The sequence below is a fragment of the Hydractinia symbiolongicarpus genome, chromosome 8 (assembly GCF_029227915.1).
Source record: "Hydractinia symbiolongicarpus strain clone_291-10 chromosome 8, HSymV2.1, whole genome shotgun sequence".
Taxonomy (NCBI): Eukaryota; Metazoa; Cnidaria; class Hydrozoa; order Anthoathecata; family Hydractiniidae; genus Hydractinia; species Hydractinia symbiolongicarpus.
In genome coordinates, this window is record NC_079882.1 from 11,279,154 (window position 1) to 11,293,776 (window position 14,623).

At 31.8% G+C, this 14,623-nt stretch overlaps 1 protein-coding gene across 3 annotated transcripts; it reads left to right on the forward strand.

Moving 5' to 3' along the window:
• The first annotated feature begins 25 nt into the window (after positions 1 to 25).
• On the forward strand, positions 26 to 7,295 carry LOC130655915 (E3 ubiquitin-protein ligase RNF14-like). Of its 3 annotated transcripts, none has more exons than XM_057458728.1 (4): positions 26 to 123; positions 3,923 to 4,116; positions 4,946 to 5,108; positions 5,193 to 7,295. In XM_057458728.1, exons 1-4 carry the CDS (start codon positions 52 to 54, stop codon positions 6,282 to 6,284), a joined length of 1,521 nt encoding a protein of 506 aa, XP_057314711.1. In that variant the 5' UTR covers positions 26 to 51; the 3' UTR covers positions 6,285 to 7,295. The 3 variants fall into 3 exon arrangements, with proteins under 3 accessions (XP_057314711.1, XP_057314713.1, XP_057314712.1); XM_057458730.1 differs by lacking the exon at positions 26 to 123 and adding an exon at positions 769 to 2,692; XM_057458729.1 differs by lacking the exon at positions 26 to 123 and adding an exon at positions 770 to 3,829.
• The last annotated feature ends 7,328 nt before the right edge of the window (positions 7,296 to 14,623 follow it).

A 14,623-nucleotide genomic window follows, 5' to 3' on the forward strand; every position in this document is an offset into this window, starting at 1 on the left:
AAATTTGTAAGCAACTTTTTATGATTCTTCATCTATGGAACGAACTTGCTAATGGCCATAGTTGTGGGTCGCGTAAAATGTAAACATAGATGTTTTCAGTTTAAGTCAAAACACACGAGTCAGGTATGTGTTGAGTGTGTGTGTGAAATTATTTTATTTTTCAACCCTGGTCTAGCTACCAATCAGAGATTAAGGGTTCTGGGGGCTTGGTGGTTAAATCGTTTTTTTTCCTTAAAGGGATTCCTGCATTGAAAATGATACTTTTGTATGTGGTCAGTTGGAGATAAGATACAGATTTGGAAACAGTTTTCCTGTTAAGAAACAGATTCCATATTCAGAAACTTTTTTGTGTAAAAATAAGAAATAGTTTTTGATTATGGAAACCAATTTCAGTTTTCCATATTCCTCAAGCTACTTAGGTTTCTGCATTATAATCTTCTGGTCAGTAGAAAGCTCTATCAATAAAGTTAAAAATATTATTTGGAACTGGGGTGTACTTCAGGGGTTCTTTTACTACTAGAGTTAAAATCAAATTTACCCCTGTCTTAAGCTGTTTTACCCCCAGCCAAACCGAAAAACAGTTTCCAAAGTCGTAAACAATTTCTGTTTTACAAAAAGAAACATAAAGTCTGGTTTCCAAATTCAGAAGCTGTTTCTTTTTTTTGAGAGTTTCATTATTCAAAAACTGTTTCCATTTCAGTAGCTTATCCCAGACTGGTTATAGAGGATGAAAAGTTTTTTATCAAGTTTTTTGGAATTATTAAAAAATCTTTTTTTGTTTTGAAGATATTTGGCTTAAAAGATTTCTAGCTGATCTGATGACATCACCTTTTATGATGTAATAAGGTAGTAAGCATAAATTAGTACTTGCTATACCTTGCGAACTTGCATAATATCAAAACTTTTAAGCAGTGTGGACTTTATGCTCTAGATGATATCTTGACATGTGTAAAGTTTTGTAGTTTAAGAATGATCTCATCTTTAATTACAGGTATATATGAATATAATGTCAGCATTTTTCAAGACTTTCTTATGACATCATAAGATCCTGGATTTCAAATAATTAAAATTTTTAATAACGTTAGAACGAAAAAATATTTTAAAAAGTTCAAAGGACTTGATAAACAACATGAAAATATTATTTTTAAAGCAGGAATCCCTTTTAGGTAGGTTTCCATACAACTGTGTGGAGAACTTTGGTCTTGAGTTTGAGCTTAATGTTTAAGTCATATAGCTCATATTATTGGTGTCCTCACCTTAGTCAAATAATTAATACAGCTTTTGAAACTGGAATCTATCTTACCTGTTTAAAAACATCCAATGTAATTCTGTTATATAAAAAGACTCAAAATCAGTCATTGGAAACTATAGACCAATTTCCATCTTCTGTTTATGCACTAATACAAACAACTGAATGTATCAGGGACAGTATAGATAGTGGTAAATATATGCATGTGGGCTATTCATAGATCTTCATAAAGCTTTTGACACTTTGGATAAACTTAACCATTATGGATTGAGAGTACTGAATAAACTACTGAAATCCTATCTTTCAAATAGGTTACAAAACGTTACAGTACATGGTGCAAAATCAAAACAAGTAGATGTTCTACATGGTGTGCCTTAAGGCTCTGTGCTGGGACCCTCTTATTTCTCATTTACATAAATGTTCTTTTTTGCTGTAATCAACCACTCTACAGCTTTCCATTTTGCTTATTATACCACATTGCTTAATTTCAACCCTTCACTGCAAAAAAGGCAATATTAGTTATTTACTTCAAGGCTCGCAAAGAGCAATATCGCAACTTTATCATAACTCTTATTTTTAGTTTAGAATACTGTATAAAACTTGTAAACTGTGCCCTAGCATTCTCTCACTTTGTAAAACTTCTACCAACTTCATTTGATGTCTTCTTATATTACCTGTGGAAACAGCGCATAGTCACAATACAACTTTCTCAAGTTTTAAGTACCATCTTCCTGGACAGTTACTTATGGCACATACTTAATATCAGTCAAATGATAAAACAGAATACTCCCCGAACGTGATATTCTCAAAATGAGATAAAAAATCACTTTCAATATTCAAGCATAAGTTGAAAAATAGCATCTTAGAAAAATATAATAAAAACAACTAATCTTTGTTGTTCTATGATATATATCCTTATTATTTACATATTCACATAAACAATAACAATTTTGTTATATCGTAATCTGCTGCGTATATCTTTTATATATCCTGTTCATTAAAATATTTATTTCAGCGTTATTTGCAAATTTGTCTTTTCTGTCTAAATATATTGATTGAATTGACACATTTAATCTGGCGAACATAATTTCTTTACTAGTTTTTCCATCCCTATGATCCTCCTTTGTATTAGCGTTCAAACCAGAATCACATATTATAATAAAAACGACATTTTTAATTTTTTTAATTTTCTTTAACTTTTTTAACCGTAAAATTGTTAGAGCAAGAATATATTTACTTACTTAATGGAAATCAATTTCTGTTTTGGAGAAAAGATGTTCAGAATAAAGTGGTGTCATAAACAGAAGAAACCTTTTGCTACAAAATTTAATAGTAACAATGTTATTTATGGCAGCGAATTAAAAGAAGACGTACTGCAACTGGAAACAACAACTAGCTGAAAAAATTTTCAGGAAGGAGAGGACAGTTTATATTTACTGTTAGGTTATTAATTTAACTACCTTTTCCACCCCAACAAGTCGCTGATTTTTATATTTGTCATAAAGATTTAAAAAAGAATCTATGAATTCATAACAATTTTTTTATAAATTCAATGCTAACAGGTCTGTCTGTTCTACTTAACCCTATTCGGTCCGGGGGGAATCCGGAATCCGCCCCCACTAACGTTTTTTTTAATAACTCCTTAATGCTACATTGCATGGCTACGATACCTACTGAGTTTCAATATTGATCTATTAGACACCTGCATGCCAAATTTTCAGAGGCTTTGATATTGGTTATTACTCAAAACTACCCCTAAAAATCTCTATGAAACCCTTATAATGGGGAAAATATAAAAACTCTTGTTAGGATTATCGTTAGAGCTTGAAACTTACAACACAACTTTGTTTCATCAAGAAGAATCATTTTGCATGTTTCGGACACCTGATTAATCAGATTTCCCGATTTTTTCGGATTTTACCCAAAAAATCAGGAAAAAAACGGATTTCCAGGCAATTTTTTTGGCAAGTTTTTAAGCAATCTGTGTAAAAACCAGAAAATATGTTAAATGACTTTTATTTAGCTTTATAAACTTCAAACAGAATGTAAAAATTCGCTCTAGAACTAAAGTAATTGAATTTTAAGCAGATAGTGACATTTAAGACAAATTTCAAGCTTTGATGACGTCATAGAAAATGTGCTGAGGAAAGCAAAAATTTATTGCTGCCATTTTGGTCTTTTTGTTACGTACTATAAGTGTGCTAAGTTTGTTTCAATTTGGACCAGCCTAAATCTGCCAGATCAGAGTATGAGTAATTTTTTTCTCCTTTTGTGTGGTTTTGGAACACTGGCAATGAAATGTTGTTATGCAAAACCCTACAATATAATAAACTACAACTACCCTGCTATAGAATGAATGAATTGCGTTTGAGGAAAATGTGCTTTGAATTTGATGATTCCTATTTTTATATAACCTTCGGCAAATACAATTTAGGTGTTAACTATCTCAGTGTAGAATTTTTCCTGTTTTTTAATAAACAAAAGTCGGTGAAATATACATTATAGGAAGGGGGAAATGAGAAAAAATAAAAGTGAAAATCAGCTGACCACCAATGCACCTGCAAAAACACTAAAATTAAGGTGATATGTTTTTTATTTTGCCATTTATGCGTCGAAACCTCTTCTTCTACAGTTGGTTGTACCTGTCTTCTCAATCTATTTAATTTTTTTTAGTTGTGTATTAGTTGTGATATGGACAGCGAAAACAAGGAACGACAAGAAAATGAACTTCTTGCTTTGCAATCAATATATGGCGAACAAAGTTTTATGCGATCATCTGAAAGGAATGGTGGAGAAATGTTTATCTATGTTCAACTTCCTAAAAATTTCAAAGTGAACTGGAAGGAGAAAACTGAAGTAAAACACCAGTGAGTCCTGCTTTTCGTATATTTTAATATATATATAGAATGTATATGTAGTGGAATCCACCTCAAGAGTGCTCAAGGCAGCTTTATACTGTGTAGCGACAGGGTAAAACAATAGAGTTTTAATAATCGGGTACATGTTATTTAATAAAGCTATAACAGAAAGTAATAATGATATTAAATCACAAAATTAAATATCCTGTTTACACTTCATCCAACACAGTTCTTTTAATGTTCTTCAACAAGAATCTTAGCTAAAGTTTTGTTTTCCATGCTTGCATGGGTTGGATGGGTTATATAAATGACCTTCTTTCAATCTGATCTAGACTATGGTAATTCTATAAACTCAAATTCCTCTACATTAAGTCTGTCCTTATTACCTCCTGGCAAGTCTTTCTCAACCTACAAAGGCATTATAATTCTCTTTTCTAGCAAAACCTATCCTGCAAGTACACTTCTAACACCCTCTATTACCCAACATATCACCCAAGTAAGAGAACTTCTCAACTATCAAATTTTAACAAGCCATTGCTGTCTGCTGTACATCATTACAGCTGGCAAAACTTGTCTATAATCTCACCTTCCTGTACCACTGCACTTTTGATGTCTCGATTTTGCAGGAAGAAAAAGTACTAAAAGTAAATACTTGATTTGTTGCAGTTATATTCCTGAAAAGTTGAAACTCGCAGAAATTATTGTTTTTAAAAGAAATTATTAGAAAAAAAATTAAATTTACATTAAAAATTAATTTCTTTTAAAATTTGCTTTTTTCCACGTAGGGGCAGTTTGGATTATATTAAGAATTTAAATGACTGAAAATTTGTTGTTTTAGAGATCAAGCTGTTCCAACTGATTCTGCAGAAAAAACTGTTGAAAAAGAATTAGCCATTCAATGTTTGCCCCCTGTTATATTGAATTTTACCTTGCCAGATGAGTACCCGTCTTCGGCACCACCTAAATATACACTTGCTTGCAAATGGTTGTCAGTTATTCATGTAAGATGCCATTTTATTATTATATTTCCGATACATTCAAATTATAAGAGAAAACATTTTACATTTTTCTATATATTTTTATAGCTTACGAAACTTTGTGGTTGTCTTGATAATGTGTGGAACGAGCAGGGACCGGATTTTGAAGTTCTCTTTGAATGGATTCAGCTGCTAACGGATAATACTCTTTCAATACTAGAGATTACGTCGTCATATCATATTTCGGTAGTACCGTTGAAATACAGAAGGCAAAGTTTTAAAGAATTTAAGAAATTAAAAATAGACCCTCGTACACACCAAGATGTGACGTCAGTAACAGATTTGATAACATACTTGATTGATTATGATTTAAAGGAGAGAGAGAATATTTTTAACCAAACTTATTTTAACTGTGGTGTCTGTTTCAACGAGAAAATTGGATCAGATTGTATCAGCTTCCCTTTATGTAACCATGTTTATTGCATGGAATGCATGACCGATTATTTTAATATTCAAATAGCTGATGGTTCAGTACGTGCCTTAACGTGCCCGGAAGATAAATGTGATACACAAGCTGACCCTTTGTTAGTTAAAAAGCTTGTTCCAGCTGATGTGTACGACAAATATGACAAATTCCTTCTGCAAAGTACATTGGAATGTATGAATGAAATAACTTATTGTCCAAGATTAGAATGTCAAGCAGCTGTATTAATTGAAACAGATGATAACCTTGGTAGATGTCCAGTTTGTCATTTTGTTTTTTGTTCTTTATGCAAACGTTCGTATCATGGCGTTGCGAAATGTCCTATCAAAAACGAAGAAATGCAGAAATTGAGAAATGAGTATTTGTCAGGAACTGCCGAACAGAGAGCAGAGTTGGAAAGGCGTTATGGCAAAAAGAAGTTGACACAGGCAATTGAAGAACACTATTCGGAAGCGTGGTTGGAAACATTTTCAAAGAAGTGTCCTGAATGTTCTACAAATATTCAAAAAATTGATGGGTGCAATAAAATGACTTGTTATAAATGCAGAAAAAACTTTTGTTGGCTATGTTGTAAAATCTTAACCGGTGACCCTTATTTGCATTTTAATGATCAGAAAACTGGATGTTTCAACAAACTATTTCACGGTATTGAAATTGACGAGTTTGACGAAGATAGTGAAGATGAAGATGGATGGGTAAATTTTGTTCGAATGTGATGTCAAGCTATGCAGAAAATGAGATATAAATTATTAAAGCTACTTTTAAAGTAGTAAAAGATTTCAGCACGACATGCAACATATAGGTTTGTTACATAATAATTTGGAATTGACAAACTTTCTAGTCAATCTTTTTCTCAATTTATATTGATGAAATGCATATTTATTTATGCGTATACGTATAAATAAATATACGTATATTTATAAGTTTAACGGCTGCTTTCCACTTCAACTTTCTGTGAAAGTGAGCAGACTAGGACAGAAAGATTTCAGAGCCAATTGAAAAATTTTATTTTTCGTTCTATTTCGAGGGAATTTTTAAAGATTTGAACTTAATCTGTTTGTTGCGTGCAGGAACAACAGGTATAAAATTATTTAGCCAACCAGTTTATCTTATTTCGTGAAAATTGCATTACTTTCTGTGTTAAAAAAGTTACAATTACCTGCAGAATTCAATGAGCTCAATCTCTGCAATTTCCGACGATTCGCGTATAATAAACGGACCACTCAAAAGGTGACGGTGCAAGAAATTAAACACGCTTTAGGACGACATAGACAACCTGTTTAATTAATTTTTATGATAAATTTGCTACTTTTTTATTTTTATTTTGTTTTATTTTGACGAAGAAACAGAGACAACCAAGGAGCTGCATATGTTAAAAACTGCTACCAGCTTTCTGTTTTGTCCTCAGTAATCATAAACTTTTCCACCGCTATTAGCTCGACTTTCGTGTAAGTCACTAAAGTCGAAAACCAACAAAGGCTTTTGCAACACTAAAAATGTTACTCCTGTAAGTAAGAAAAAAGTGTTCTGGAGATTGCTAAGCAAGATGCTTAGTTTTGGGACTTATTCAAGGCCTAGACTCCTAAAACTAAGTTGCTTATAAAAAAACCCACTAGGTATTCAAGTTTGTTTTTGTATTATATTTTATTACTTTCGGCTAGAACTTATAAATTTTTCTATTGTAAATCTATTTAAAAAATCATACTAGCTTACTTGGCTTAAAGCCACTATTTTTTTTTTTTTTTTTTGATTGATGTTAGCAAACCGAAAAGTATTTTTTATATATTGAAACTCAGCAAATAAAACTTTTGCAAAAATCATACGTTCAAATTATTGGTACAATTATTAATAGAATACGTAAATGCAGCTGTAATTTACTTAAATTTATTTATTATGTAATATTATGTGGATGAAATAAGTTTTTTGCGAATTACGCAACTTTTTTTCCATATTCGCGAAAATTGCTACTTCATGACACTGCGACATTACATATTTTAATTGAAAAATAAATCGTCATAATACTGATATAGTAATAAAGGGCGATTGTGCGCAGTATAATCGAGTTTCAATTGAGCGTCCATCCACTGCGTTCCTCTGAAAAAGCGAATTTTTCTTTCACACTGGTTTGTAATATGATCAACTCATCTGAAGGAACGTAAAGTAAAAAAGAATGTAACAATAAAAGAGCGTAGAATACCTACCAATTTTTTTGCAAAAAGAAGGCGGCAAATTTCCCGCGCAAATATTATTTTTTTATCCGGTGAAGGTTGGTATACACACCAAGCGAATAAGTAAACCGTTAATCTCTTGTTTATATGAGCTGTAAAAAGGTTACAGCAATATAACTTGATAGTTTAAATTTACGAACTTGCAATTTTTGGCTAATGCATAATTTTTCCAAGTCAAGCAGTTCGTAAGTTAGAAGGGCAGTGGGGATTATTAGTGGCGCTTTACAAAATCAGCACGAAGACCGTATCGCAAAGATGGGCAAAATGGTAGCGTTTCGTCAGTGTCCTTTTTATTTTTTTTAATGGACGATGTCATTTTCTTTGCGTGACTGGCTGTCAATAGCTTTTATATAGGGATATCACCAAATATTTATGAACTTCATCGTCCCTAACTACTGCCCTGTAGTTAACTACATCTAGGAGAATACAATACTAATATCAGAATTTATAATACCTCCAGCTACCTAGCTAGCTATAATAGCTGGCTATCCAGTCAGCCTAATTTTCAATAAATGGATGCTCTGGCATTTGCATGGCAAGAAAAAGATGCTGGGATTTGGTAAAGAAATGGACTGATAATTATTTTTCTTCACCTATATAGCACAATGCAAAAAAAAGAGTTTACTGCTGAAAATGTAAACAACAGAATCCATCTATACTGGAAAGTGTGTAGCTAGCTAGCTAACTCGTTATGCCCTATTCTAGAGCGTTTTTCTTACTTTAATTTGCAGTTTAAAATAAAGGTGAATTTTCTCATAAGGAGTGGTTGTTGATAAAAGTATCTTATGTCAGACCGGTGACCCAGTGACTGGATAGTAGCTTGTATATATACAACCAGTTCGGGATATAATGTATATGCGGATATGGAAACAGTTTACTTGTTGAGAAACAGTGTCCATATTCAGAAACTTTCTTGTGTGTAAAAATAGGTCATGATTTTTGAATTCTGTATTCCGAAACCATTTCAGTTTTTCATTTTCCACAAGCTAATTTGGGTTAGGCCACCATCAAAAATATGTTGTGTTGGCGTTCTGAAGACACCGCTAAAATGAGTCGGTCAGGCTGTGGGGCATATTTTTTCCTGGGATTTTCAGATCAGGAGTGCCCTGAAGGAATTACTTTTTATCGAAATTAATTGTCGCGTGTTTTTGTCAATTTGGCATAAATTAGTTCTGGCAAATAAAATTTTCTTTTTGAAAAATATATTGCAAAATTTTTTACTGGTCTTTTCCGACTTACCGACTCAGGTTTTTATTACCAAAAGTGAGTCGGTCAGAGGACGCAAACACAACATATTTTTAATAATGGCCTTATATTCTATTGATTATTAGAAATCCCTACCAATAAGAATGGGTGACACCCACAATCACAGTATCCTCACCTGACGGACTCACCTGACATAACTTTTGAGAAAAGAAAAAAAAAATTGAAATAACTCCCATGCAAGCATTTTTTATGCAGTTTAGAATTTGAAAATAATATACTTTTTATGAATACATGTAAGGCGACTCCAATTTAATTAGAGTTTCTGCGGGCAAAGTGGATAGTAGCTTACGGTCGGTCGGTCGGCAAAATAAAAATAATTTTATTGAGAATGTACATATGGTCGGAACAACAAAAAAATTTTAAAAATAGCAACAGAAGTTAGTGTTACGACAAATGTTTTTTACTATATATTTTTGCATAACGCATGCAGTTTATATTTTTTAATTGTGAAGAAAAAAACTAATAATTTGTCTCACTAAAAAATATGTAACTAGTTCTTAAGGTAAAAAGATAAAAATACTTCTTAAAAACATTCCTAAAAACTTTCTTGTGGTGTTTTGAAAGTTGTACGGAATATACTTGTATTGTTTTAAAAGTCTTACAGCAGGTTATACTTGTGCTGTTTCGAAACTTATACAGAAAGTTATTCTTCTCCTACTTAAGATAATAAAACAAACAATTTTGGTATTCTTTTTATGTTTTTTTGCGCAGTTTTGGTAGGAAAATCTAAATTTAAGGGACCGTCTCAAAATGTTCGTAGGTAGTTCGTATAATTCGTATAAAAAACTTCTTATCATTTAAAATAAAGTTTGTATGTAGTTAGTATCATTTTTAAAGAAGTTATAATTGCACTATTATCTATAGTTTTATATTGAAATTTTTTTAACAATTATAAAGTTCGTTTCGTTATACGACCTTCATTTATTTTAATTGGATTTATTATCTAAGGTCTTTAGGGATCAGAGCAATTTTACTAGTCTTTTTTAAAAGAAGTCAACCTCGTATACTTTTTTCTGGTTTCGTTTAAAGCTCGTATCATTTCTTTTTGTCTTTGAAAAAAATCGTTTAATTCTTATGTTTCTGGTTTCGTATTGTAACAATTCTGTGCAATTACGCCGGTACTTTTGAAGTTCGTTTCAAGATCGTATAGCAATTTACTTTGTTCAAAGTTCGTATCATTTCATTTTGTACGATAAAAAAACTTTGTTTAAGTTCATATCATATATTAAAAAAGTTTGTATAAACTTCATTTACATTTTTTATTTTAAACGAAGCACTTCGTATGACATTCGTTTCACGAAACGAAGTACTTCATAGTGTTCGTATAATTATACGGAAAAAACATACGAACATTTTAAGACAATCCCTAATTGCAAATTCTTTTTTGGACTATGGTTATTTAGTTGAGAATATTTAAAGTCTTTCGCAGCAGTAAAATCATTTTTTTTAAAATTTATAAATGGTATCGATTGTATTACAGTTTAGCTAGCGTAATTTTAAATATATATATATTAATTCAGGGAATTCCACGAAGAAAACAACACGCGTGCTACACATCGCACGCGTAAATCTATTTTAGAAAATTTGCGCGTGCGTTTTTTCGATTTTTTTCCTGGTTTATTTCACTCTTATCAGTCTCGTGAGTCTTCTTTAAGTGATGTAAAAGTGCTAAATATATTAACAAAACACCTTGGTTCGTTGTAGGAAGTAATTTATAATAGGTAAATAACATAAAATTAAATTTAAACAGTGGACGAAAAGACGCTGACACGTGCCACACGTTGCACTTACTGCAATGGTCTGCCATTTTGTTTGTAGTGCTATTTATCGCCAACCTTGTTCCCAGGGTTATATTTTCTCTGTAGGTTATCTATTATCTATAAAAATGGTAAAAATGGGAGTCATTTTTTATTTATTGAGGTTTCAAGTTTTGTTTGTTAGCTTTTGGGAGACGGCTTGTTTGGAATAGTTTAAAGTTGTTTTTAGATTTAAAGTTGTTCTTTAGATTTTTAAAAGTAAAACAAGTATGTTATGTTCTTTTATACAGTTAGAATTTTAAAATAAAATGTTCAACATTTAATTTCACACAGGCAGAAAAAAACACATTTAGTTTAAACACGGGGGGAAAAAACACGGCGTTTAATTAACGTTTTTAAAAAAATTTAATTTAACCACAAGTGGTTATAAACTGTTTTTAATGATACAGTTGAAGCTGTCGATGTAAAACGATTGATTTTTGGATTACAGTTTTTTATAGTTAAATGCTTAAAGCATAGCCTTAAGCGGCGATATTAACTACGCTGTAGAAAATCAACTATTAAAATTCATTCGTTAATTTTTTTACTTTACGCGAGTAAAGAGCGTAATTAGCGCGTGCGATGAATCGCACGCCTGAAAAGCTGTTGCACGTGTGTGGGCGCGTGCGCGTGCGATCGCACGCGTCTCATGGAATTCCCTGATTAATTATAACAAAGGAGGGTGTAACGACAATAATCTGTCTTGTTTTTCGTTTGTATTATAACTATTTTAGCGGAAGTAGCTAATTTTTGTTATAAATCACATAAAAATTTAAAAACTTCTGTTTAACCACATAACTATTTTTGTGATTACAAAATTAGCGCCTCGCGCATTTTAGTTTTATCGCAGCAAATTACCAGGAACAAAGAATCAACTTCCAGTGGCCTTAACAACAGTGGTCCTAAGTAAAGTAACGTTATTGATTCACCATGTTGACATTCAACCAACAAAAAACAACATCATTGATTATCTTCTATGCTCATTATATTTTTGTTTTCCTTTTTTTTCTTTAAAACTTTGCTTGATATTATTTTTTTTTTTCGTTTTCGTGAAAATTAGAGTAGGTCGGGCCCGTAGAACAACTAATTAAATTGGAGTCGCCTAATGTTTGTAATAACATAGTCAACAATATTTGTAGTTGTGAAACCACAAGCCTTAATAAATAATGCTCAATGTTTATATCGATCAGTAAGAAAGAAGATAAATGTTCTAAAATAACATTGCAAATAAACATCACAATCTTTTTACGAGGGATGTTCACTTTTGGGTGTGCCATAGTTTGCATGCCAGAATAGCATTTGCGTGTGTGTGGACATAGAGCGTGTAATTGCATACGTCTCATGGAATTCTCTGTTACATGTATAAATTAATGCATAATTATTGAGTAAAAAAAGGAACCATGTTTTACTTTTGTGTCTGTGACTTAGTTATTACACATAAGACAATGTATATACAGTACTCGAATCAGGACACTTAACATTGTGAGCGTGTATCATGCGGGACACGAACGATCCGCGATCCAATCGTCACTATCGCAATAGACAGTTGCAATGTATAAAAAGTAACTATGCTATTGTGATCGTCACCAAAGATCAAGACCAAATTAAGTCTCAAACTTAATTAGCATTATTTCGGTTAAAATTATGTTTGTTTCCCAAATTCTGGTCAAAATTTTGAAAAATAAATATTATTTAGATTGATTTTAGTATAAAAGTTACCCCTTCTATGAGTGAATGGTAAGCACCATTTAAATTTTCTGAGGCCACGGCTGATTCTGGAGACTGATATATTGTCACGTATCTTACGCTGAAGAAGCGCTAAGCAGAAGCAGCGAGATATGGAAAGTACTCCTGCTTTGGCTCTCCTATTTCAGAAAACAAATTATTTGTGGCACATGAGCTCTCTTCCTTTTTTTTTGATATTCAAGAAATGACATTATTTTTATAATTAAATAATCTGCGATGGTGTGTATTTTCATAAAGCGTAGACCTGTAAGAATATAAAGCGAAAAGTGAGAAGATAAGAAGAACGTTTAATTTTTGTGTGCCTTATATGGTCTGTGAAAACGTTTACAAGAAACATATTTTTTGAAGAAAGACTTTACCTATTAGCATATGCAGAGAGTTTGTTATATTTTTTCTGGTATCGTCGATGTTGTATGCTGGCTGTGTCTAACTCTGTGCAGTTGAAATGTAAAATTTTAAAATCCTTGTGCATTGCAATCCACTTGTTATCATTTAACTTGTTGTTCAATAAATTAGAAAATTCTTGGCAACACTTAAATATTCTACTTAAAGAAATTTTGATTAATAAATAATTACTTTCGAATATTTTATCCTGGTTTACACTATAACATAAAATTTGATTCCATTGTATGGAAATGAGGTATACCAGTTACCGACAGTACACGGCCTTGGTACATTATTATGAAAGGCCTGGAAAATGATGTCACATGGTGATAACAGGTTGTGTTGTGCGAAAAGTAAGGGAAGAATTTCCTGATCCAAATGGGAAATATACTATTTTTAAAGAATTTGTTGACTTCTAATGGGACTTAGCATTTTCAAACAAACAATAGCAACAACAAAAAAGCTACCTATGGTGTTTATTTATCTCAAATAACACAACTTTTCTTCTTTACTCTTTGGTCGAGGAATCATAAAAAAGACTTCTTCATCTCTCCTTTCCCAGTACTATTTCTACAACCATAAGCTTTACAAGTAGACATTGTGTTTGGCAGAAAGATAGCATCAAATACGCTGTTGCGTTTGTTCACATTGTGTAAACAACTTTAAAAAAGATGAAGAGATCAAAGCATAAAATACGTCATAGATCTCCATCACAGATATTGTTTTGATTTTAACATGGCGATTACTGTTGTCAACTTTTATGCTAGAAAGGGATGTAAAATCAAGAATTTCCTTTTTTTATATACCATCAAAATAAATAGGGTCTGTAAAAAATATTTTAGAAGAAAAAAAATTGGGGCTTAATTCCCATTTAATCGAGATTGCTGCTATGGATCATGAATAACATTAAAAATATTAAACAATAAATGCGTATAATTTTGTGTCTTTTTTTTACATTTAATTTTTTTTTTTTTTTTTTTTATCTTGCAATATATTTTTATTGGAAATTGGCTTTTAGAAATAAGAAAACTCCAACGTAATTAGTTGTTCTACAAGCGAAGTTAATAGTAACTTACGGTCGGTCGGCGAAATAAAAATAATTTTTTCGAGAATGTATGGTCGGAACAACAAAAAGAAAAATAATAAAAAAATAACAACGGAGAAGGGTGTTATGAAAAGCATATTTTTCTATGTATGTGAATTGCAAAAATCACAATGCATCTTGAAAGTCGACCTAACGATGGATCGCGACTTTCACAATACTAAAAAAATTTACTATTGTGACGGTATCGCAAATCGTGCACAACGCGGACGATACGCGGTACACAATATTAGGTGACCTGATTCCAGTACTGTATAGGTAAAATATGAAATTTCTAGGTTGGGAAGTAGGCTAGGAATGGCTGTGATTAGGTTAAGGTTTGTAAAAAAATTACTCATAGGAAAATATGTTGATCTCCAATCTAAGATGACCTTTGAATCAAAATGCTGTCTTGAATCAACTAACGAAAAAAAATGTTAAAATTGCGAATCCCCATTTTCATTTAATTGTTTGTATGACCTTTCTATGTTAGTTGTGGCAACAAATTGACCAATAAAAAGGGATTGAGGAAGTGGCATACAGTCCTCCCCAAA

What these genes read in the sequence shown, in the direction of transcription:
- LOC130655915 (XM_057458728.1), top strand. Translation starts at nt 52, where the DNA reads ATGGCCATAGTTGTGGGTCGCGTAAAATGTAAACATAGATGTTTTCAG. An exon ending in AAAACTGAAGTAAAACACCA is followed by an intron (nt 4,117 to 4,945) that starts GTGAGTCCTGCT and finishes TTGTTGTTTTAG; the next exon opens with AGATCAAGCTGTTCCAACTG. An exon ending in AATGGTTGTCAGTTATTCAT is followed by an intron (nt 5,109 to 5,192) that starts GTAAGATGCCAT and finishes ATATTTTTATAG; the next exon opens with CTTACGAAACTTTGTGGTTG.